Source organism: Taudactylus pleione, unplaced genomic scaffold (assembly GCF_031769625.1).
Source record: "Taudactylus pleione unplaced genomic scaffold, aTauple2 ptg000019l, whole genome shotgun sequence".
Taxonomy (NCBI): domain Eukaryota; kingdom Metazoa; phylum Chordata; class Amphibia; order Anura; family Myobatrachidae; genus Taudactylus; species Taudactylus pleione.
The window spans coordinates 30,509,953-30,535,369 of record NW_028284421.1 but is presented as its reverse complement, the minus strand read 5'-3'; the positions used below and the strand labels follow the sequence as shown (position 1 = coordinate 30,535,369).

Genomic DNA, 25,417 nt, shown 5'->3' with positions numbered 1-25,417 from the left:
ACGTTTACACATTTCATTACCATCAATCCCTGGTACTTGTAATTTTTCCAGATCATTTGCTCCAGGGACTGGAGTAATTTCCCCAGTACCATATACAGTGGGACACTTGGCTATGCCAGTAAATGCACCTTGTTGCACAACCCTGACGCTTCTCTCCCAAGATATTTCATTTTCCACAAAAATTATATCTGGCTCCCCTTCCTGGTATTCCTGGCTGATTCTAACATGTTTCCCTTCCTGATCTGCTCGGCTAACTCGTGCTCTTACAGATTCCAGGCTAGGGTCAGTGTCCTGTGCAGCTTTGATAGCATCCCTCTGGACTACCTGGTCACTGTAAGGAGTTAGGGCAGCAGCTGCCCCGTCCTTTCCCAATTCAGTGTCTGAGACTGACCTGTGTACAGGGAGGGAGGGGGGATGAGGGGGATTAACCTCTATTGAGCTGGTTTCCACACCTGCAAGGGTTAACTCACAGCCCCTCGGTCATTACTGTAAATGAAGGGGTTACATTGGAGTCATTGTTGCATACAGTATTCACTCCAACCCCTGATGATGGTACATTTGCAATATCATCTGCTAACAGTACATTACACAGTTTTTCATTAGGGTACACTGTTAGACCCAGTTCTGACTGACCGGACTCTGGCCTGTGGAACTGCAAAGGGTTATCTGCTTGAACAGAACTTTGTACATCACTGATACAATCACATTCATTTGTACTCATGCTGGGTCGGTTAGCAGGGGTCACCTGGGGAAAAACTGGGTTAGATTGTACCTTTGCATCATTTACAACATAATTCTCAGTTACATATTTAGTTTGCATTTTCCCCAAATCACACCGCAATAGTACTGTAGCAAGTAAATTGTCCAGCACCCCAACATCTCGGATACCTCTCCCAACTCCCCAGTCAAGATACGAGCCATAGGCAACTCTGGGTGCACCCCACCCACTCCCCGCACTGTAATAGTCTTCCCTGGAATAATATCCTCGGGACCCACTAAGGCTGGGTGGATGAGATTCAGGTCTGAGCCAGAGTCTAATAGCCCAAGTGCAACTTGGTGTCCTACCTGGACTGCTTGTAGATTGTCCCGGGGGTGTCCTTGGGGCCCTTCCACACACAGGATGCTGGCACAGGTTTCCCTGCCGGGCCACTCACAGGAGCGGGTGTTTATCTTTTCTTCTTGGGGCAATCGACACTGATGTGCCCCAGCTCATTGCATGTAAAACACCAGCGGCCAGTTGCCAAAACAGGTTTTCCCCCCGCCCCCCCAAAAGGTGCAGCAACAGCTGGTTTTGCAGGGTCCCGCGGGGGTTATCCTCCGGGTCGTCTCTCTCCCCATGCCGCTTGTCCTGGCATCCCCAAGCTCTTCTTCACCACAGAAGCCCGAGTGCTGGTGTACTTGTCTGCCAGGCTGGCAGCCTCCTGAGTCGTTTTGGGTTCCCGATCCAGGACCCACTCTTTGACCTCCGCTGGACACAGTGCGAGGAACTGTTCCTGGAGAATAAGGTCCTTTAGTTTGTCGAAGTCCGTCACCTGCAATCCATCAACCCACTGATGCAACAGGGTTGACAATTGCGCTAAAAGTCCCGCATAGTTATCAGAGGGACTGCGCTTTGAGTCTCTGAACTTTTGTCGATAAGCCTCAGGGGTGATGTTGAAACGCTGTAACAAGGCTTTTTTAATCGCAGCATAATCACCATCCAGTTCCTAGGGAAGATCTGCAAACGCTTCCAAAGCTTTTCCTCTTAGCCCAGGGGTTAAATAACTCGCCCATTCACTGGGGTCCAGTGCAAACTGTCGGCAAGTCTTTTCAAACCCCCTCAGGAATGTATCGAGGTCGCCATCCTTCTCCAATACAGGAAATTGATCGTGCCAGGGCTTTTTCCTACCCGGTTCACAGGTGGCATTCTGTCCGCGGAGTCTGGCCATCTCCAGCTGGAACACGCGCTCAGCCTGGCGCTCCTCAGCCGCAGCCTGGCGCTCCTCAGCCGCAGCCTGGCGCTCCGCAGCCTCAGCCTCTCGGACTGTCTTCCACTCGGCAGCTTCTGCTTCCTGGTCAGCTCGGCGTCCAGCAGCTTCCCTGTCAGCAGACGTTTGGAACTGCTGCATCAGCTGCAGAGTTGTGGCAGAGTCCCTGTCCTTCATATGCCTGTCAGCAGTTTGAAGGAAACTCTCTAGTGCAGACTCACTTGATCCAGCAGAGGTGTCCGACCCCCGCTGTGCATCTGTTGTAAAGTCCAGTACAGATTGCGCCTCTGCAGCAGGGTTCTCCATTGTCTGGCCACCTTCAGCAGTAAGATTCCGATCCGCCACTTGGAGTAATTGGGCCAGTTGATCCTTGTTCTGGCCCTTCCATGCAATGTTTCTCTCCATACACATGGCCACAAGGTCATCCCTTTTCTGTTGCAGGTACTCTGTGGTCATTCTGGACCTCAAACTAATCGCCAAATAAAATAGAAAAGAAAAACAAGAGAAGGGGGGGGGGGGAAGAAACTATTTGCTATGTATATCCGTTTAAAATCTAAACCTTGAGCGTAATTCTCTGGTGAATTTATGATGTAGTTTCTCTCAAGAATCACACACCATTAATTCACTTAAGTTCTTGTGCTAAAAACAACAATTATCATCATCCCACTGCTGCCACCAATTTGTCACGACCTGCGGGCCGATTCTCCAGATACCTCAATCTGAGAATCGCCAACTGTGACTTATGGTTACCTCAGCACGTGCGGTTACTCTAACACAGTTCTACCACCACCAACGAAGTTAACGGGAGTCGTTAGGTTCTCCCCTTATATCTCAATATGCACACTCGCTTACATATAGGTACGTAGCTTTGACCGCACAGGCTCGTGAATTCGACAAGAACACGGAGAATACACTGGATTAAGAATGTTTAATCCGAAAAATATTTCCAAGGTTATTGATTACAGAACAAGGTAGTACAAATATGGACAATACAAATATATCACAAATAGGTTCAGAAAATAAAAGGAATGAAAAAGAACCCAGAGTCTTTACATCTAGACTCCGTCGTGAAGGAGACACGGGAGCATTGGATTCCGGCCAGTCATCAGGACTCTCCTTGGGCACAAGAACACTTATCACTGAGGGAGATGCATAGTTATACCCTCACAGCTGCACTAGCCCCCACCTTTGGGTTTTTCACTCTTTCATTGCTGTACACTGGGCATTAAGAAATCGGCCACACCCTTCCATATTGTCTATAGGAAGTGGGAGTCTTGAAACAGTGTGAAGGGGTCTTTAGAAACCAATAAGCAGGTAACATACCCTACATCTCTGTCATCTCCCTCCTAAAGGATTTTATATCCCATGACCTGGCTTGACTAGGTCTGACCATCTGCATTAAGGATGTATCTCTCCCCAAACTTTATGGCCTGTAGAGATAAGCGATGGTTATCTAGATGCCTGGTTCCAGGAAGACAAATCTCCTCCAAGCCTTGTATTCCTACAGGGCAAATACAGGTCACTGCCTAGAATCCATGTTGATACACACATTTATATATATATATATATATATATTTACATGACATCATTCCTAACGATTATTCTCGGGAATAAACGCCACAGGCATGTTCAGCTTTATAAAATTAATGTTGAAAAGTCCTTTTAAATTAAGAAAACTGTTACAGGTTGAGTCTTCCATATCCAAATACTCCGAAATACGGAGTATTCCGAAATACTGAATATTTTCAGCATGACTAAGAAAGTGAAACCTTTGCTTTCTGATGGCTCAATGTACACAAACTTTGTTTAAAGCACAAAGTTATTAAATTACAGTATACATTAACCTTCAGGCTGCGTTTATAAGGTGTATATGAAACAAACATGAATTTCATGTATGTACACAAACTTTTTTTGATGCACAAAATTATAAAAAAATGTATAAAATGACCTGCAGGCTGTGTGTATAAGGTGTATATAGAACATAAATGCATTCTGTGCTTAGATTTAGGTCCCATTCCCAAGACATTTCATTATAATGTGCAAATATTCCAAAATACGGAATATTCCGATATCCAAAATACCCCTGGTCCCAAGCATTTTGGATATGGGAGACTCAACCTGTAATATTGCAGTGTAATTGTTGGTATGCTTTTGTTATAACTAAATCACTTTTTGTTAGGAAAGCGCTCTAGTAACTGAAGGTTTGCACCCTTTGTCCGGTTTCACTATGGTTCTATGTGACAATGTGTGTGTACAGTGCAAGATTAGCGCAAAAAGAAACAATATTTTGATTGTGGTGCTGTATGATTTTGTGGTGGTCCCTCTAATTTGTTGGATAACCCCTACTTACAGCCTGTTGTTGCTCTGTTTTTGTCTGGGTATGGAGTGTATTTATTCTCAGCAAGACCCCCTGCCAATTAGCAATGTTGTTTAGGAAACCTGGAGGTATATTTACTAAAGTGTGGGTTTCTGGAATTGGAGATGTGGTCCATATAAACCAATCAGATTCTACTTCTCATTTATCTAGCACCTTCTAGAAGATAATAGCTAGAATTTTATTAGTTGCTATGGGAAACATCTCCACTTCTATAATTCCGCACTTCAGTAAATATAGCCCCTGCAGTCTATGGGAACGTTCTTCACCCAAGAAATGGGAGACACTAACCGGTTTAGCATTTATTGTATCATTTTAGAATTGTTACCTTCATAACTTTACAAAATCGTCTAAATATTTTTATCTTTTTTTATTTAATTGTGGCATTATAAAATATGAGCATATTATACCCACACAGTGTTTGCACTCCTTTATCTTTTAAAGACTATTAGAATAGTTTCCATTCTGCTAAATATAGATCTGTGCTTTCAGTAATAGCTTACATACAAGCTCTGTGGAAATGTGTAAAAAGCAGGAAAACGAATGTGTTTTTAGATGCATTTTCAGCATGTTTTACATGTTATAGCTCTGTTTCCAGTTAACTGTTGCACTGGCATTGCATATTAATGCTTGATGAACAGGTTATGTTAAATGTGGCTTTAGAATTTTAGAGCATAATGGTGTGAGCGAAGAAAGCATTCATCCTGTATTTAATGCTGTTTTCAGACGTCATTGCTAACAGCGTATAGATGAAAGCTGTCTGTATTCATTAATACTGATTGACCAAATTTGTAACTGGTAACAGTGCGCACATAAAAACTCATGCACATTTCTGTGGACTTAATTGAAAGACCTTTATTACTGAAAACAAAAACAAACACCAAAATGCATAATGTACTGTATATTTCTACAAAAATAGCAAGTAAAATGAAGTAAATAAATAAGTAAATTTGAATCAAAACACTTAGCAATGGACCTGACGTAGCTATTTTTTATTTTTTATTTTAATGTCACAGATGTCCACAAACAGCCTCTTCATTTAATCAACTCTTCAGATAAACACGGGCTGGACCTTTTAAAAGTGGAATATCTTAAGGTAAGAGCTAGAACAATCTTTAATTTTCTTTAATCTGTTATTGGCAACACAATTGTTTGCCTTTGTAATGGTGTTCCATGTATTTCATCATTCACATATTTGTGCTTTTCATCAAATACTCCAGGAGGTAGGTAAGGGGGTTGATTACCTATTAATTTGCACCGTTTTTTTTTTTCTTTAGGCTGACAAACTTGGTCCTAATTTTCAAACCACTTTTGAGAACACAGAGCAAACACTTAAGGTATGTTGTTGATCCTTGTGCTGCTATGGAAGCTCACAAATCAGAATGTTTTCCTTCCTCTTGCGTTGTATATTGTTTTTTATTCATGTATTTTGGAAATGGACAAAATAAAGTATAAATCAGTGTGTTTGTCAATTTTATGAACCAGAAAGACATTTTAAGGAGCCAGGGAAAATGTACACACAGACACATTATAGAAATATTTTGGGGGGCTACATGTTTATTGATATTTGCCCAATGAAGCAACAAGGAAATGAGATTAAAGTCCCATGGCACTGGCAGTTCATCTACCAAAAATGTCATGGGATTCTTTTTCAGGAGCAGAAGATTAGCCCTCGTGGTTTAACTGAGACACTATTATGTCCACGTCTGGTTGTGCCCTCAAGCTGGAGATCGACCTCTGGTTGAATAGTCCATTCTTGTGAATGTGGGTTCTGCATACTATTTACTTCTTAGTTGTCCCTGCCTTAACTTAAAATATACAAATAAAATACCTATACTATTGCACAATAAGCCTATTAAGGCAGCCTAGATTAAATTAAGGTTCACCACTTTAAACAAATGTTTAGAGTCCAAATTATGTAATTATCCAGACTTCAACATTTTCACTCTGGACCATGCAACTCAAAGAGAGAAGTACATAGTGCAACACCATAATGGCAAAAGCAGTAGATGCTGAGGAAGAACCCAGATTTGGGAGTTCGAAACATGTTAAGTGAGGTGGAAATTGGTGATCCTGACATGTACTGAGGCTGGCACTTCTTGAGATCCTATCTGGACGTTTGGACTGAAACCGCTGGTTCTGGGACTTGTTGGTATTCACCTTACTCTCCATATGAAAAACTGCTGTTCTGCCTTATGTATCCTGTTGGGGGAATCCTGTATTTTTTATTGCTATGCGCTTTTTACCTTTTATGCGAGTGCAATGGAATATTGAATACTATCTTTTATGCCATTCTGGTGTTGCACTATGTTCTTTTCTCTTTGAGTTGCATGGTCCAGAGTGGAAATACACCATATAAAGAAGAACTACACACCATGGCATCTTGAATACATTAAGTTAAAGTCTGGATAATTACATCATTTGGAATTCTGAACACCCAAATAAGGTTGTGTTGTTTTGTTATCAAAACTTTAAGGGAAATTCATGTAACCTATTTTAATTGCCAGTAACTTTCTATGTTCTTAACTTAAAATATGGCCATGAGTATTGGGACACTTCTGCATGCCCATCATATAGCCTTGCTGGTGTTTTGTGTCAAAGGTACTTTTGGTGCCTCACCGGTATTTAAGTATAATTTGACTGGAGTTGTATTGCTTTTCCTCTGGAGAGATGTTGCCCTCTTACCAATGCTGCATACACACAAAGATTTTCTGTCCAACCATCCAACTAGTTGATTGGTTGGAATGAAACTCTGGTAAGGTATGAAAGCAAATGACAATCAGCAATTTGCTCCCAAACGTTGTAAAATGGACAAAAACTGTTGTTTGAACAAATTGTTTAGATCAAACATTTAACAAGCTTGTCTGACGACCAGTTTCATCTGTTTTCTGGCATTTAGGAGCAGATTGCTGATCATCAGTTACTCCCATACGTTACCAGATTTTCATTCCAAACAATCAACTAGTTGGATGGTTGGACAGAAAATCTTTACGTGTGTACGCACCTTATGTCATAAATTGATTACATTGATTGGGAGTTTTGACTCTTCCAGGGGCCGTAAACCCTGAAAATGAGCATGAAGCGTGACTGTTGTTCATCCCCAGATGCTAGTCACCAGTGTGCAATCGCAAGTACTGAATCAACACCCAAGTCTACATTTGTAAAAACAGAAAAGAAGCCCAGGCACTGAAGAGTTCAATAAGTTTTTTAGATTCGATGCAGCTGTGTGAGGGAGTCACTCTCACTGTAACAAAAGTATAAAGAATAGCAACAGCAGAATCTAAAGATTAAGGAAAATTTATACTCAGAACAGTTACGAAATAAATGATTTAATAAAAAGCAATCATAATAAAAAAACACATATCAAATAAAAATAGCTGCTGTGTTATACAGAGCCGTGACAAGTTACGGACAATGCAACATGTAATCGAGGAACAGTTCTTAAGAAGTCCTGCAGTTTGAACCACTATAGCAAATGAGTAATAATCAGATGTTCCTTTAATAGGAGGCAGTTCCGAACTGGAAATAGGTTAGTGCAAGTACATGTACTTAGTCGTCAGTATTTCAGTTGGACACGTATTGTGTGGTCATTTTACAGCGGTATAGGTTTTACCTGCGAATCGGGTAGAAATGTCCCGTAGTAAGCTGAATCAGAGTTCGGCAGTAGCGGTGATGGAAGACCGTATCCACTGATGTCTGGCTCTGGTGCTCGACCCTACCCTATCTGTGGGGAACTCACTGATGGTGATGTAAGAAGCCGCTCTGGGGGTTCCGTGTAGCTGAAAGGATCCGGAGAATCTCAAGAAATTTAGCCCAAAGGTGAATTATAAGGCTATGATAGGCTTTTAGGAAGCCGTTCAAGGACCCTGATAATGAGGGCGAGTGTGTCTGCCCCAATCTCTCTGGGTGGAATATGACCACTTGCAGTTGGTTCTCACAGGATGTGGTAAAGCTGGGGAAATGCACCTACGTGTTTCGACGTCCTCCTGACGTCTTTTTCAAAGTGAATGTTTTTTTCCTCTACTCTTGAGGGTTTAAATAGTATCAGTAAATGCAATCATCAGAAACAGCTTGTAATAATTAGTAACTGTTTTGAGTAAACCAAATTGTATCACTTAAGAGGGTGTTAAGGTGGCCATACACGGCACGATATACGTGCCGATCCGACGGATCGGCACAATATAGGTACTATATCGTGCCGTGTATGGGCACGATATCGTACCTGATATCGTGCTGCGCTGTTGTACATCGCATCCCCAGGTCTTCCTGCAAAACTATCTGACCTGGGATGCGATGTACGATCCCATTCAGATGGAGGGGGGAGCTGGCATATCATGCGGTCTGCGGGGACCGCACGAATGCCGGCAATGACAGCACAATCTGTCTGCTGACGGATCGGCAGTCGCACTACACGGTGTATCATACCATGTATGGCCAGCATTAGTTGTAGACAATATGTTGCATTCTACATGGACAAAATGTATCCACTGATTTGCAACTAAAGGGCTCAAGTCTAAATTTGTGACTGTTCTATTCCATGAGACCATGAGATTGCCTGATTGCACAGTATGCTCTTTTCCACTTTGATTGAGGTAGACCTAAAATTCTCTTTTGTTAAACTGAGCAAACTGTACTGCTTTGAAAGTTGAGACCATCTTTTCCAGGACCCTCATGCAAAAATGTTCAGATGGATGTCCATCTTTGAGCTACTGTAGCAGAATTTATCAATCACTTTATTAAGAGGATCTTGTCCTATTGTATAAACACTTGCTGCTGGTGGTTATCAAACAGTAGTCCCAGGAACATCATATGCTGAGAAGGAGTCATATTGGACGACTTATAATTGATAGTCCACCTGTGGGACTTTAGTGTCTGTGCAGTATCCAACACTTGGGCCTGAAGTTGGGGAAATCAATTTGATCTGAAAACTCGATAGGACTGATAGGCTCACTCCCCTGGACCTCAGAAGAGCTGTCCTTACTGTCTTGAAAAATCTTAGTTCTGTTGTCCTGAACTGATTTTAGCTCTGAACTGCAAATCTGAGAAAACGTTCTTGTTCTTCCCATATGAGGATATACAAATTTGCGGGGATGTGCAAACTCATCTTGCTCCATATTTTTATCACTAACCCTGAGATTCAATTTTGAACCTTTCCATCCTTGACTTCAATTTGTGAATGAATCAAAAATAACCCCATCATTTCTCCAGAAGGAAAAGTTTTGAGTAAAAACTCAGACCTCTCTAATCTCTAAACTGTAACCATTACCCCTGAGGAGGGTAAAGACTAAATAAATCCCTGCAGATCAATATGCCATGCCCTGTCTCCAAGAAATACTATTGAGAAAAATCTTGTGGGAGGAGACCAAAGGAGATATATAACGTACTTAAATCACGATACCTTTCATCCAGATGACTGTGATAGAATTGAACTACTGGTATCCTGAAAAATAAGCAGAAGGTTCTCACCACAAGATTTTATGGGTGGGTCTAATGCCTGTCATGCTGACTGTTTCTAAGTCTTATTTGGATTTAGATGAAAAGCTGTCCAAGCCTGTCTTCCTTGTGGAACCTTTGGTGCTATATGTGATGAGAATAGGAACAAGGCCTGGGAACTCTAGGAGTAATAACTGGCAAGAATTAACTTTTTCCTCCCATACCCTGAGAAATGAGCTTCCCAGCAATTAAGAGAGAAATTATTAGAGTTTTTGTGGCTGTAAAATTCTTCTCCCTAGATGACCTGCATCTAATTCCACATCAACCAGGTACTCCTTAAGGTGTCCAATAAAATATTCCACTAAGTAAGAAATTTTGCACTTGGTTTAATGGACTGTGAACCCTCTGAAAGCTGTACCAGCCACTTGTTTACCGACATAATTGCCCATGCAGTGGCCCTAATGTGAATAAGAGAGGCGCTAGCTGTGTGTGTGAATAATGGCCTGATGAGATCCTCCGATCTGTGCCATCTCTAAAGGATGCAGACGTAAGGATGGGTAACGTGGGGGACCTGGACCATCTTGAAATTTAGGCATCAACAATGAAATTCGATTTCCACTCCTCTATATTGTAATTGCTTTGCATGATGCTTAAATGTAGAGATGACTGAGATCTTCGGTATCTAAGTTTCTGGAAACAACCATTGACCTTACTGTCTCCAACAGACCCTGTCCCCTCTGCACCCCTAATGAATACCAACCTCTAGTTCTAGAACCCACTGTGATTTTCAACCAGTGATCTCTCACTGTACTTGGGAGAGTCTTACCTACCCGTGGCCGCTCCTCGGATATGCAGTAGCTGCTGATTGGCAGTCGCTGAACAGAAGCCCCAGTCCCTTTATTAGTGGCAATGACTTACCCATCCCTGAAGTTCTTTACCATAGGGAGTGGGGCACAGCTTTTATGGTACTGCTGCAGTACCTCTGCTCTAAGCTCCTAGCAACAGCCACCATGAACTCCTGACCATGCATCAGACTAGTAATAAAATAAATAAATAAAACATGCTGTCAAACAACACATAAAAAGCCCCTGCAGTACCAGGGCAGTAAACCAAACAGAGGTTCTGTCAGCTGTAGGGAATAGGTGGGGAGGAGCTATAAACATTTTGTAATCTTTACAATGCAGCTATTCTTAGCTCAACACTTTATACCCATCTCCAGAACGTTATAAAAATGTGTCCCACATGAACTCTAAAGCAGGGTGTAATAGCTGGGTTGCTGTGCATAAACTGTTAATCACAACTGCTACAGAGCAGGCAGTGGAATACTAATCATTGGAAGAAGGTGAAAATGGTAAAATGAACCATGGGTCTGACTCATAGTGGATCGCAACTGTAACAGCGTACGCAGATCAGTCGATGGTGCGTATTGCACATGCAACACAGTGCACCTGCATGAGTTAGCATTGCAGTCGCTCTGTGTTCACCTACGCAGATACGCCATCGCAGACAGAGGGACGGGACGTCAGCGTTTGGGGGTGGTGACGGGGGAGTGGTAGGAGAAACGCAGGCATGCCAGTCCATTTGAAGGTCATTGCATGGGTGTGCATAAATTAGCCACTGCGACAGCATACACCGCTTGAGTGCTCACTGCGTGTGATGAGGTTAGCAATTTCTGAGTAAGGTCACACCTGTAATTATGCGTGAGGGGCTAATGCTACTTGATGTTCTCGATGTATACGCAGGATTGTAAGGTATTACGGATGTGCGAAAGCGGTAGTGGGCGTCTCTATGCTGGCTTTGGGCTTCTCTATAATAGCTTTGCAATTGCAGTCATTAGCATATTTTTTTCTTCAGGGTCCATAGGGATCCACAAGAATACCATGGGGGAAATGTGGTTGGAGTAATCCAAGCACCAAACAGTTAAAATTTCAGCCCCCAGGATGCCCCGGGTCCTCCTCCACATATACCCCGCCCCTGGCCATAGGCGTTCATTTAGTTTTTCGTTTGGTGCTGCAGGATCAGATGCACCTTTACAACACAGGGACAGCTCAGGCAGTCCCAACCCTTTATTTTATATTTTATTTAGTTAGTTTTTACTTCAGAGCAAGCAGCACCAGGCATCCTTATACACCTGTGCTGCAGCTCCATCTACCCCCGCCGGCGCCGCAACACCAGTAACCGGACTGGTGATTTTGGCAGGCACCAGCACCAGCAGCAGGTAAGGTGATTTCCCACTCACGGGGAACCACATGGCAGTCCGTACCTCCGCGCGGTTGGTGACCTGCTGGAGGTTGCTGTAGTGGGGTGACCATTGAGTCTGCCCCCCCACTAGACCACCGGGGCAAGTGAGTTCGGCGCCGGGGACAGCGACTGCCATGTTTGTAAATCCAGCGCACCCGGGGGGGGTTAATACAGCGCACCCAGCAGCCCCTCCCCAAGCTCAGACCCAGATCCAGCTGAGGTTTTCACGTGTCAGGGTTGCTGCTACTACCCTCCTCTGTTTCTGAGATGCCCAGCGACCACTATCGGTGCTCTGCTGAAGCTGCTGGTTTCAGGAGGTTTTGTGTCTAGTTTACCTGTATACCTCTCCCCAGAGAGTTATCTAGTGCTCAAATCCTACCAAACCTTGTGTTTTGAGTAGTTGATTCAGAGCCCATTGCAAGTATATTGTATATGCGTTGTATGTGACTTTTGCTAGCTCTGCTGTACTGATAATACTGCCTTTATTTTCTGTACTTTCAGTTATAATTATCACTGCTATTTCTCCTCAACCCTTTGCTACAGGGGTGTGGGAGTATTGTTGTTTTCTTTTGTACTTCTCATTTACTTGTACTTGTGAAGGCTGTCACATTTGCATTTGTTACCTTTAAACATAAATTAGTAGGTATAAAGTTAAGGGTAAACAGGAGGCTGATGCCTCTGTGCTGGTTACATGTAGATCCTGTTGGCAGGCTTGTTCCCTCAGGATTTCATACAGGATGGTTTGGATATTTGTTATAAAATACCACCTCTCCAAGCCATTCTACCAGCCCCTGTACAGGAGCCACCCGGGTATCCTCCTTGTCTTTGGTTATGATGCAGCAAGTGGACTGGTTGGCTACTCCCACGCTGCCTCCCACTATTTGATACCCACAGCAGTTACAGCCTGCTATGTTTGTCCCCGATACATCCTTCCTGAATGGATATTTATACCCACTCAAGTCAGAGTACGGCTCAGTTGTCGACTGCCTTTTAGCAAATGTTGCAGGCAAATAGATCGGTAGCCACTAAATCATACCTAAGGCTCCGATGTTTAAACACCAGTAGGTGGTTAAGGCTGAGTGTCCGAAGTCCGAGCAGCTTTTTGAACTCAAAGGGGAAGCATGAAGTACTCCTGATAAACCGTTCCATGTTACGAAAAGATTAGTATCTTTATACCCTCTCCCACCTGGCGAATGTACTAAGTAGAAAGTCCCTCCTACTGTGGATGCTTAGGGGGCACGGCTAGTCAGGAGCTCTACGTTGCCTATAGCGTCCGCATCCTTCCTTAAGAATAAGGAAGAAGAAGCCTTGAAACCTGTCTTAAATCAGTGTTTTCTTTGCCAGGATGGCTGCGACCTGGGTATCCAAGGCCATTGAGGAATGGACAGGGGCACTGGAAGATACTATTTCAGATGCTGCCAGAGAACAGTTGACACACATCTCCCATATATGGGATGCAGCCTATTATTTGGGAGAAGCTGCAATAGACGCTTGAATCCTGGCTTCTAAGGCATTAGCAACTTCGGTTAAATTGCTCATAGAGCCCATTGTTTAAGGTCCTGGAAAGCAGATGCGGGATCCAAGAAGGCTCTGGAAGCCCAGCCTTTCTCTGGAAACATAGTATTTGGAGTAGAATTAGATAAGATAGTGGCTACTCTGGCAGCCTCAAAATCTGCTGGTCTGCCATCAACAGCTACATTAATAATAATAATAATAATAATAATAATAATAATAATGTTATTTATATAGGGCTTTTCTCCTAAAAGGACTCAAAGTGCTTTACATTTGCCTTTACAGCACAAAATACAAAACAAACTTAACGATGGACATTAGTGAAATGCTTGGGTGAATACAGTAGGTGAGTCTATTTTTGAAGCACTCTAGAGTGGAGGCCTCTCGAATTGTGCAGGGAAGTGATTTCCATAGGAATCAGAAGCTGCTTCAGGTACCTTGGGCCATGGTCAATGTAGGGGTTTGAAAGTTAGTAATCCAATCTTGAAAATAATTCGCCATCTGACAGGCAGCCAGTGAAGGGAGTAGAGAATGGGTGTTATGTGGCTGGAACGGGGCTGGTTGGTTAGTAGCCTGGAAGCTGCAGTTTGTACCCTCTGCAAGTGGTGCAATACTTTTGGTGGGAGACCAGGATAGAGAGGGCATTGCAGTAGTCTAGGCGTGATGATATAAATGCATGTATGACTTTAGGCAAATCTTCTGAGGGAATTAAGTGCTTTATTCTGGCTATGTTCCTGAGATGAAAGAATGAGGATTTGATTGTGGCTGATACCTGATGTTTAAGTGCCAAACCACTATCCAGGACAACACCAAGATTCCGCACATGTTCACTGTTTTGTAACTCTGAGCCCCCAAGCGTAAGCTATGCTGTAGCCTTGTCCTGTGACCTATCATAAGGACCTCTGTTTTATCAGGGCTCAGTCGCAGCCAACTGGCACTACACACTCCTGGAGCTCAGCTAGGCAGCCATTTAGGGTCGTTATGGGGTTCTTAGTACCTGGAGCAAAGGACATGTACAGTTTAGCTTAGGCAGTCTTTTTTTCGGTCCTGTCGCACTCAGGGAAGGACAAAAGGACAGCTTTTCTCCAGACAGTCTAGTTCTCGCAGGACCACCAAGTCACAAACCAAGAAAGCCTTGGTCGGTCAGATTTCCAGCTTCCAAGCCAGACGACAAACCTTATGCCTGATGGGGCGGGCCTCCTCCTGGTGGATCTCAGGATGGGAGGCCGACTTCTTCAGTTTGCTAACACCTGGTGTCAAACTACAATAGATGCCTGGGATCGAAATTGCTCTCTCAAGGCTACGCCCTCACCTTCCTGAGGCGTCCTCCCCAGAAGTTTTTCTGTACAACTCCCCCTTTAGACTCTATCAGGGCCTTGGCCATCCAGGGGGCCATTGCTGCGTTCAAAGGTGATAGTCCCGGTTTCTTTGGCTCAGCAAGGAAGGGGGTTATTATTCCAATCTGTTTTTAATTCATAAACCAAATAGGTCTCATCGCCCTATTCTGAACCTGAGAAACCTCAACACATTTATCCATGTGCCCAGGCAGGTTCAGTAGGGAGACTCTCCGGTCAAATGTTCTGGCAATAGAACCTGGAGATTTTATGATTTTCCTGGACATTCAGGATGCGAATCTGCATATGCCTATTACGCCATCCCAACAATGATTTCTACGGTATGCTGTCTTGCAGCAACATTACCAATTTCAGGCACTACCTTTTGGTCTCTCAATGGCTTCTCGGGTCTTTACCAAAATAGTGGTAATTATGACGGCCCACCTCAGGCGTCAGGGAGTCAGAATACTGCCATAATTGGATGACCTTCTGATATTGGGACAGTCTCCAGCTGTTTTACAACACCATCTCCAACAGACCATTGCTTGCCTAAGGATGCATGGCTGGATCATCAATTAGAAGAAGTCTTCCCTTTCTCCAATACAGTGGATAGTACAGCTGGGGACAATCCTGGATTCTCAGAAACAAAGGGTATTTCTACTAGGGGACAAGATTTCGGCCCTACAATTGCGAGTGCTCTAATTGCTCCACAATCGAAGGTTATCCATCCACTCAGCAATGCAGGTCCTGGGGTCCATGATATCCACCTTTGATATGGTGGAATATGCTCAGCTCCACTCCAGGCCTCTGCAACAATTGAGCAGTATCGGACAGTATCATCTAATACAGTCCCAGGGTATCCATCTCACCCTGTAGGTTCGGCTGTCTCTCTCATGGTGGCTACATAGGTCTCATCAGGACAAGGGTCGCCCCTTCTGGATTCCAAATTGGGTGCTCCTCACCATGGACGCCAGTCTTCGCGGATGGGGCACAGTGACAGGTCATTATACCTTTCAGGGTAGATGGACAAAATGGGAAAGTCACCTGCCCATAAACATCCTGGAGCTTTGTGCAGTATACGATGCAGACTGGCCCAGATCCAGTCCGACAAGGTGACCACAGTAGCCCATCTTCAATCATCAGGGAGGCACGCGTAGTTAGGCAGCCATGAGGGAAGTGCCAAACATTCTGGTCTGGGCAGAACGTCATCTTCCAGCTGTCTCAGCATTATTCTTCCCTGGAGACCTCAACTGGGAAGCTGACCTCCTACGTCGTTGGGACATACACGCCGGAGAGTGGGCTCTCCATCCTGGAGTCTTTCAACTCCCGGTGAACAGATGGGGCCTACCAAACTAGGACCTCATGGCTTCACGTCACAACTACAAGGTCCCCAGATACGGGTCCAGCACCAGAGACCCCTCAGCCGCTTTCGTGGACGCGCTGGCAGTGAGGTGGGACTTCAAACTATCGTACCTCTTTCCTCCGATTTCCCTCCTCCCAAGGGTCCTCAGGAAATTCAAGTAGGAAGGCGGCAGAGTAAGACTGGTAGCTCCTGCTTGGCCCAGGCGTCATTGGTTCACCGACCTATAGAGTCTATTCATAGACACTCCGTTTCCTCGTCCTCTATGGGCGGATCTGTTAGCGCAGGGTCCCTGCTTGCATCCAGTCCTACCTCGTCTGTCTTTGACGGCATGGCTCTTGAATCTTCCATCTTAAGAGCCAATGGTTTGACTAGCTCTGTGATTCAGACGATGCTTAGGGCCCGCATCAATTACAGAATTTGTCCCTCCTTTTGTCAATGGTGTTCCCACAGAAAGTACAACCCTAAGGTTTTTCGGGTTTCCCGGGTACTTTCTTATCTCCAGGCTGGATTAGACCTCGATCTCCGCCTGGCCACCCTGAGAGTACAGGTTTCTGCGCTATCAGTTTGGTTCCAGCAAGGATCGCTTCTCTGCCGGATGTTAGCACTTTCTTTCAGGGTGTTCTCCGAGTTCAGCCACCTATTGTCCCTCCAGTGTCACCGTGGGATGTCTTTGATTTGGCAGCGCTCTCTTGTCACTCCCCCTTTTTGTTTTTTTCACCAGGATAGAGCTGTCCTCCGTACACAAGCGGGTTACCTTCCAAGGATAATATCCCGTTTTCATGTGAATGAAGAGATTGTGGTTCCAGTCTTCCAGTCTTCAGACCTTACAGCAGGTGAAGCCTCCCTGGATATGGTTTGTGCGCTCCATATTTATGTGTATCGTACAAACTCCTTTAGAATATCAGGTGCTCTTTTTGTGTTGTACGGCTTGCACAAATGAGGCTGGCCAGCTAACAAACAGACTCTGACTTGATGGCTGCGCATGACTTTCTCTCAGGCTTACATGCAAGCTGATCTCCCTGTACCAAACACATTGACAGCACATTCTACTCGGTCAGTGGGACATTCGTGAGCATTTCAATGTGGTGCCTCTGCTGAATAATTGTGCAAAGCGGCTACGTGGTCTTCTGTCCACACTTTGCTCAGGTTTATGCTTTTGACACCTTTGCCTCTCAGGATGATTCCTTTGGGCGGCGGATTCTCCTATCTGCTCCCACCCTTAGGGGAACTGCTTTAGGACATCCCCATGGTATCTCTTTGGATCCCTATGGATCCTGAAGAAGCAAATAAGAGTTATTGTAGACTTACCTTTGTTAACTCTTTTTTTTTTTTTTTTTTTCTTCGAGGTCCATAGGGTGCACAGGGCACCCACCCTGACGCACTTGGCTTCATTGGGTAATTTTTTTCTCATGTTCACTAATTCGCTCTTCTTTGACAGTGTCTTTGGTGTACATTGTCCTTCCTTTTCCTCTTTTCTGCTCCTGCCTTGGAGGAAAAACTGACTGTCTGTGGCCAGGGGTGGGGTATATGTGGTATCCTGGGAGCTGACAGCTCAATTGTTTGGTGCCTGGATCACTCCCAACCACATTTCCCCCAAGCTATCCCTGTGGACCCTATGGACCTCAAAGAAAAAGAGTACGCAAAGGTAAATCTACCATAACTCTTATTTTCGCAGCAGACCGTGCGTAATCACAGCTGCTATCCCTATAGCAATCTGTAATGAATCAGTGCCCATATTCTTATCAAGTTCATGAATGTTACCAACGTACAAAAAACTTGATAGCCCTTCTTTCCAACGGTTATTCTGATGGTTCTGCAATGCGGTTCTAGGCACCGAATGTGCCTTTTCTGATTGATTTCAATAGATGTACTTCTTCCCTGGATCCTGTGCATATAATCCATTCCAAGAAAACATGCCAGTCTTTATCTTGGAAGGCACGCTTGATGCCAATGACTAGTAATGGAATTCCTTGTTTATCTTGCCCCACCACCCCATGTTGCCCCCCGCCCTATGTTGCAGCATTTCTTTGGGAGAATGTATATTTTCCAGGATGACAATTTCCCTATCTACAGAGCACAAACCCATGGCACTGATATTCTCCACCTTATCGCCTTCTCTGTAATTATATCTTAACCCATTTGAGCATTAATGGTCTACTTCGGAACAATGTCTGAGACAGTATTATGTAACTCCATCAATCTGATGTCAGTTGAATGTCTTTGTTTTGCAATGCTGGTGCTGCATCACTCCATCACAATTCCAGACATTAGTGGACTAGATGTGTGGTTTTTTTTTTGTTTGTTTTTTTTGTGTAAGTATTTTAAAAATGTTACTGCTTATGTTTTCCTGGAGCCCAGCTTCACATATATAATGATGCCCCCTTACACCAATTTGTCTGTATTTTATTATTTAAAGTATGTTTGTGGTGATTTTGGGGAGTATTCATGAAAGCTTGGAGAGAGAGAAAATTGTGAGAGATATAGTACCAACCAATCTGCTCCCAACATTGGCTGTGTTTGAAAAATGACAGTTAGTAGCTCATTGGTTGGTGCTTTTTCTTTCACAATTTTATCACTCTCCAAGCTTTCATGAATAGCCCCCCTTTGTCTTACCCATGCGCATATTTTTTTAATATGCATCTAAATTATGTTTTTTATAAGGAATACTATGTAACATCTGATGAGAAAAAAATATTGATTGGGTCACTATACCACTATGTGACTTCAGAAAATGCAGCAGACATCTGTTTTCCATTCTATGCTCCTAGTTAAACCATATGACGATTGCTGGTTTCCAGTAGAATGTGCATAAACACCTCTTTGTTGTTTTCAACAGGTGGCCTTTTCATCCATGGATCTCCTGCTACACTCTCAAGCACTGCTGTCTGCTATCACCTTCATTACAGAAGCCATCCCCAGCATTGCTGATAAGACTGAGTCAGCCTCTGCACAGAAGCAGAAAGACAAAGCGACCTTTGTCAAGAAAGGTAAACCCCAAGGCAAATATTGGTTTAATGGGGCTCCTGTTGTAATTCTGTATCGCTTTGCAGATACTATCTGTCCTTTTGTTTATCTCCTTCAAGCATATTGCCTGTATTTTTTTGCTACAGTAAATGTGCAGATGGACAGTGTTGCAGTAAGCAGTGCACCTTGATTGTATAGAAAAAAAAAAACTTGTGAGAGATCTCTCTACTTTAGTAGTGAGTAGTCTACCTCTGAATATTCAAGTTACTTGCAAGAAAAAACATTCTGTGCTGTGGCTTGCAGTGCCCTGTGAGCAATGTTATGTCTTCTGTACCTCTAACTTATGGGAAGAACTGCTTATAGAGTATATATATATATTTTTTTTTTCAAACACATCCTGGACATCCTTCTAAATATTGCCTAGACCCCTAAAAAATATAATTTTGCTGCTCTGTTAGGTTCCAGAATAATTGTGTTAGACTTTGTTTTGTAATATTTTTGTGAGTACATGTGTCAAAATCCATGATAGTAATAAAGAAGAGCAACGTAAGTGGATATGTGGAAAATGGATAATGTGCTCTTGCCTTAAAGAAAAAGCACATATTAGTGTTCATGAACCGCCGAGTGACAGTGGTGATCGATCTTCAGGGCAGACTACATCCATTTCAAATTTATGCTCTCAACCTACAGTGCTGCCCTCTCCCTCTAAACAGTTGTATTTCAAGAATCTCCTCCCAGTCCTCAAACCCCCATTGTCTCTTCACCACTTTCAACTCTCTTCTCTGCCACCCCATCCTTCTTGTCTCCCCTCTACACTCTCTACCCTTGACTTTGCTACCCATTTAACATCTAAAATTAACTCCATAAGTCAGGACATCAAATCCCACCAGACACTCAGCATCCCACCTACCTTTCCCAGCCTACCCCTTCCCATCCATCATGCCAACTTTGACTTCTTTCTCCCCTATATCTGAAGATGAAGTCATGGCCCTCCTCTGGTCCCCCTCCCTTCCACCTCCTCCCTTGACCTTATCGCTTCCTGCCTCTTCCTCTACCTTTTACCTTTTCCCATCCTCTCCACCTCTTCAATCGCTCCCTCTCATCAGGCACTGTCCCCTCTGCATTCAAGCATGTCCTTGTCTCCTCCATTCTTAAAAACCCACTCTTGATCCTAACACACTATCCAGCTGCCAACCCATCTCCCTCCTTCCTTTTGCTTCAAACCTCCTTGAGCATATTGTCTGTAACTGACTTATTTTCTTCCCACTCCCTGGTTGACCCATTTCAGTCTGGCTTCCATCCTTTTCACTCCACTGAACTGCCCTCAAGAAAGTCCACAATGACGACCTTGCTGCCGCATCTTTTCGACCTTTAAGCTGCTTTTGACACTGTAGATCACCCTCTACTCCTGCAAATCCTTCACTCCATCGGTCTAAGGGATACTGCCCTCTCCAGGCTTTCTTCCAACCTCTCTGACCGTTCGTTTTCAATCACCCCAAATAATTCCACTCTTCCCCCCCCCCCACTTCCACTAACAGTAGGTGTCCCCAAGGTTCTGTTCTCAAACCTCTCCTACTCTCCCTCCTATACATCCTTTTTAGGTAAGCTCAGCAGCTCTCTTGACCTCCAATGCCATCTTTATGCTGATGACACTCAGATCCACCTTTCCTCCCCTGAGCCCTCCCTTCTCTCTCCTCACTTGTATCTCCAACTGTCTTTCTGCTATCTCGTCCTGAATGTCCCAGCGCTTTCCTAAACTTAACATTTGTAAGACTGAGCTGAGCAACTTCCCACCCTCCCGCATAACCTCATCTCCTACAATTTCATTATCTATTGACAGTATAACCATCTCCTCTAGTTCCCAAGTGTGCTATCTTGGCATTATCCTTGGCTTCTTCCTCTCCTTCAAACCATGCATTCAGTACCTCTCGCAGTCCTGCCATTTCCATCTCAGAAATATTTCCAGGATCAGACCCTTCTTGCACTGGACGCTACTAAGATCCTCATCCAGTCAGTGGTCATCTCCGGATTGGACTACTGTAACCATCTGCTGTCAGGCCTCCCTGACTCCCACTTCTCTCCACTCCTATCTGTACTCAATGCGGCTGCTCGGCTCATCTTCCTCTCCAAACATACTACATCTGCCTCCCCTCTCCTACAAGCCCTTTACTGGCTCCCCTTCCCCTTCAGAACCCAATTCAAGCTTCTCACACACTCACAAAGCCCCCACCCAATCCTCTCCAATTTACATCTCTGACCTTATCTCCATTCACACTCCAGTATGCCCTCTTCACTTCTCAAATGAATGCCGCTTCACCTGCCAAGTGATTACATTCTCCCATTCCTCCCTCCAAGATTTTACTCTTTACATATGGAATTATCTACCTATCTGAGAATCCACCTTTCTACCAAACTTCAAATGGGCTCCCAAGACACACTTCTTCACCAAAGTTATTCTGCTTTCATCCTAACCCACTCCCCTATTTCTAATAAAATGCTCATTAAAAATGTTTCCACTCTCAGTATACGTTCTATTAAATTAAGCAAATTAAAAAAATATCTTTGCCTAATTATTCATTAAGAAGGGTGTCCCAGTGACTCTGAACCAAGTCCCATCATTTCTACTTTCACTTTATGAATAAGAATCATTTTAAGGGAAATCGTTGCACGAAAAGTTGCTCAGCACTACCGAGTCACTCCACTGCATGTTGCGACTAGAAGGGGTGTTGAACGAGCAAGGAGGCTAGATGTATGTGGACACATCTGTATCTGTATGTAGCTTAATCTCTCAATCAGCATACAAAGTGCTGCGATGCAACCGCCGCCGTTTTTACCCACGCCAAGTTCCTTTTACAGACAGTCACACGCGCATATCAATATCATCCGCATGGTCTCCTGCTATGTCCTAGTTGCATTGCGACTTCGATGACTTTTTGACAAAAGATGCTGGACACTAGCAGAGTTGCTTGGGACTTGGCAGCTCACTCAAACTAGGCATCTTGCTCTGCTTGGCGTATTGAGGATAGATGTAGGAGGACACATTTGTACTTACTACATTAGTGACCTACGTATGCTGCATACAGCATTAGTATTCTCCATATACTACACACAGCATTAGCGATACTACATCCAGCATTAGTGAACTACAAATACTACACACAGCATTAGTGACCAGCACATACTACACACAGCATTAGTGACCGCCACATACTACACACAGCACTAGCGACTTCCATATAGTACGGACAGCATTAAACTCTTAATAACATTCCTCAGTCTTATAAAACAATTAACCCCATTCAATCATTAACCCCTTATTCTTAGTATTACTGACCATAAACTATATTCAACCTCCACCTGCCCCCATACTCTAATTTGCCTGTTGAATCTCTTCCTCTCCTGTAGCAGCCACACTGCAGTGCCCGTGAAGAAGTTGCCTGTCAGGCAGGTCCCTTCGAGGTTGCTGCTGTCAGTAAGGAGGAGATGGTGCCAAGCACAGACAGGCAGGGAAGACAGGAGCTGTGCAGCTTATTGTTTCAGAAGTACGGCCTCTGGGAGGGGATATTTGCAGGCTGGCCTGCTCTCCGGCATCACAGCTGAGTCAGCTGTAACTCAGGATCCTCTGCTGGTGCCCCACTTCTTCTTTCACTCCCCATGGTGCACCCCTGCTGTTACTATAAATGGGACATAGTTTTTCTTCTTCAGGGTCCATAGGTTCCACAGGATCTACCTTGGGGTATGTAGTTGGAGAGATCCATTGCACCAAACAGCTACAGCTTTAAAGCTCCCGGCATGCACTTGTCCTCCTCCCTATATACCCCACCTCCAGCCACAGACATTCAGTTTTTTGTTTGGTGCGCGGCAAGTATCCAGACCAACTTGTTTAGCAGCCGGACTGCCTTGGCAGTCCCAGACTTTTTTCTTTTATGAGTTACCTTCGTTTTTTTTGTAACTTCTGAGTTTAGCGGTACTCAGCGTCGGATAGGACGCCGGTACTGCGACTCCATCTACCTCCACCGATGTCGAAAACGCTGGTACCGCTATATGCCCTGGGGATTTCGGCGGGCCTCAGCGAGGCTCAGCTACCTGCGTCTCTGGGGTCTGGACTGTGATCGGATTCACGGAGATGGCAGGTAAGCGATTCCTCTTGAGGGGAATCCTGCGCGACACAGTCCAGGCCTCTGGTGTAGGAGACGCACCAGAGGTGGGTGCGGGTGAAGGCCTCCTGTAACGTGTACTGTGGTCGGTATCATCGGATAAGGTCTCAGATGACCCACATCTTGCCAGAGGTTCGGTTCTCCTCCGCTTGGTGGCTGCAGACGACTCATTTAGACTAGGGTCGCCCGTTATGGGTCCCAGATTTGGTACTCCTCACCACGGATACAAGTCGGCAAGGATGGGGTGCGGTGACAGGTTATCACACCTTTCAGGGAAGATGGAGGGATCAGGAAAGTCACCTACAGGTAAATGTTTTGAAGCTTTGTGCAGTGCGGACCTACGTCAGGGCAGGCCTGTCCAGATTCAGTCCGACAAAGCGACTGCAGTGGAGACATAGACCTCATGGGGTCACGTCATAACCATAAGGTCCCCAGGTTCGGGTCCGGAACTAGGGACCCCTCAGCCGCCTTTGCTGACGCTCTGGTGGTGAGGTGGGGCTTCAGGCTGGTATACCTGTTTCCTCCAATCTCCCTCATTCCAAGGGTCGTCAGAAAGTTCAAGCAGGAGGGCGGCAGGATAATACTAATAGCTCCTGCCTGGCCCAGGAGACATTGGCTTTACCGATCTGACATATCTATCCATAGAGAGTCCACTGACTCTACGACCGGATTTACTAGTGCAGGGTCCCTGCCCATATCCGGATTTACCTCGGCTGGCATTGACGACATGGCTCTTGAGTCTTCTGTCTTAAAGGCCAAAGGTTTCTCTCTTTCTGTGATCCAGGCGATACTGAGGGCAAGGAAGCCTGCTTCAGCCCGCATCTATTACAGGATTTAGCATTCATTTTTTCTTTGGTGTTCTCACAGAAAATATGACCCTAGAATTTTCAGAATTTCGCGAGTGCTTGCTTTTCTTCAGGCAGGGAGCTCGCAGATTTTCGAGTTTCAAATGCTGTAGCTGTTTGGTGCAATGGATCTCTCCAACTACATACCCCAAGGTAGATCCTGTGGACCCTATGGACCTCAAAGCAAAAGCGTTAACTAAGTTAAGTTATACCAGAACTCTTATTATCCTGCCTATTGGAGTGCTGGTGCTCAGAGTGCCGTCGCCGGCATCCCGACACCGGTCAGAATCCAGGCGCCAGCATCCTGACCTCCGGCATCCCGACTGTAAGTATTGGGATTAGGGGGAGGGTTCATTGTTAAGTTGCAGGGGAGGAGGGTTACGGTTAGGCTGTGGGGGGGAAGGGGGTGTTAGGTTTATATTGTGGGGAGGTTAGGTTTAGGCTGCAGGGTGGGAGGGTTAGGGGTAGGCTGCAAGGGGTGGGTTAAGTTTAGGCTGCGGGGTGGGAGGGTTAGGTTTAGAGGTAGGGTTAGGATACTTACCGACAAGGTCTTACAGCCGTGATCCTGAGCACCAGCATACCGGAGCCAACCACTATAAATTTGTGGTGGTACTTTCATGGAGTGTGGTTTGGCTACCTGTACAGTGATTTAAGAAGCAGGTTGATATGCTATAAATCTATGAACAGATGCAATTCTATATTTTAAAAAGAACAAATAGGCTAAATGTAAAGATAGGTCTGTGGTGATCTTCTGTTTTTTTTTTTTTTTTTCTATCCTCAGCAACAAAAGTCTCCAAACAAAAGGACTTGGTTGCCCTCAAACTGTTTGCTAAGCTGGATTCATTCAGCATAAATGTGTGGGATGGGAGTAGGCATATTGCTGAAATCAAGATACAAGGTATGTTTGTAAATCTGTAAACCGTTTGATAAATGTTGTATAGTAATAGCTGCAATATACATTACACAAGTTAAACTTCATAGAATAATACTGTAGAGGCAGCACAAAGTCACCCAACAACTGTAGAATTGAAGCTGGGTACACATTAGATGTTCAGCAAACGATGCGATGGTCGTCCAGATTTCCCTTGAACTCGCTGAAAAACAATATAGTGCATACACACAGTGCAATCTTAAAAACGTCCTAACCATATATCTTGCACCGTTAAATAATAACAACATATCGCTTGGTCGTCCGGTAATGCGTACACACTGCAGGATTTGCGGGAA

At 44.5% G+C, this 25,417-nt stretch overlaps 1 protein-coding gene across 1 annotated transcript in view; it reads left to right on the top strand.

Moving 5' to 3' along the window:
* The window catches only part of VPS13C (vacuolar protein sorting 13 homolog C), a 452,448-nt gene that overhangs the window by 203,161 nt on the left and 223,870 nt on the right, over positions 1-25,417 (top strand). The window contains exons 29-32 of the mRNA XM_088446402.1: positions 5,358-5,437; positions 5,619-5,678; positions 19,061-19,211; positions 24,972-25,088. Coding sequence (XP_088302528.1) covers positions 5,358-5,437; positions 5,619-5,678; positions 19,061-19,211; positions 24,972-25,088 — 408 coding nt within the window. The remainder of the gene's footprint in view (positions 1-5,357; positions 5,438-5,618; positions 5,679-19,060; positions 19,212-24,971; positions 25,089-25,417) is intronic.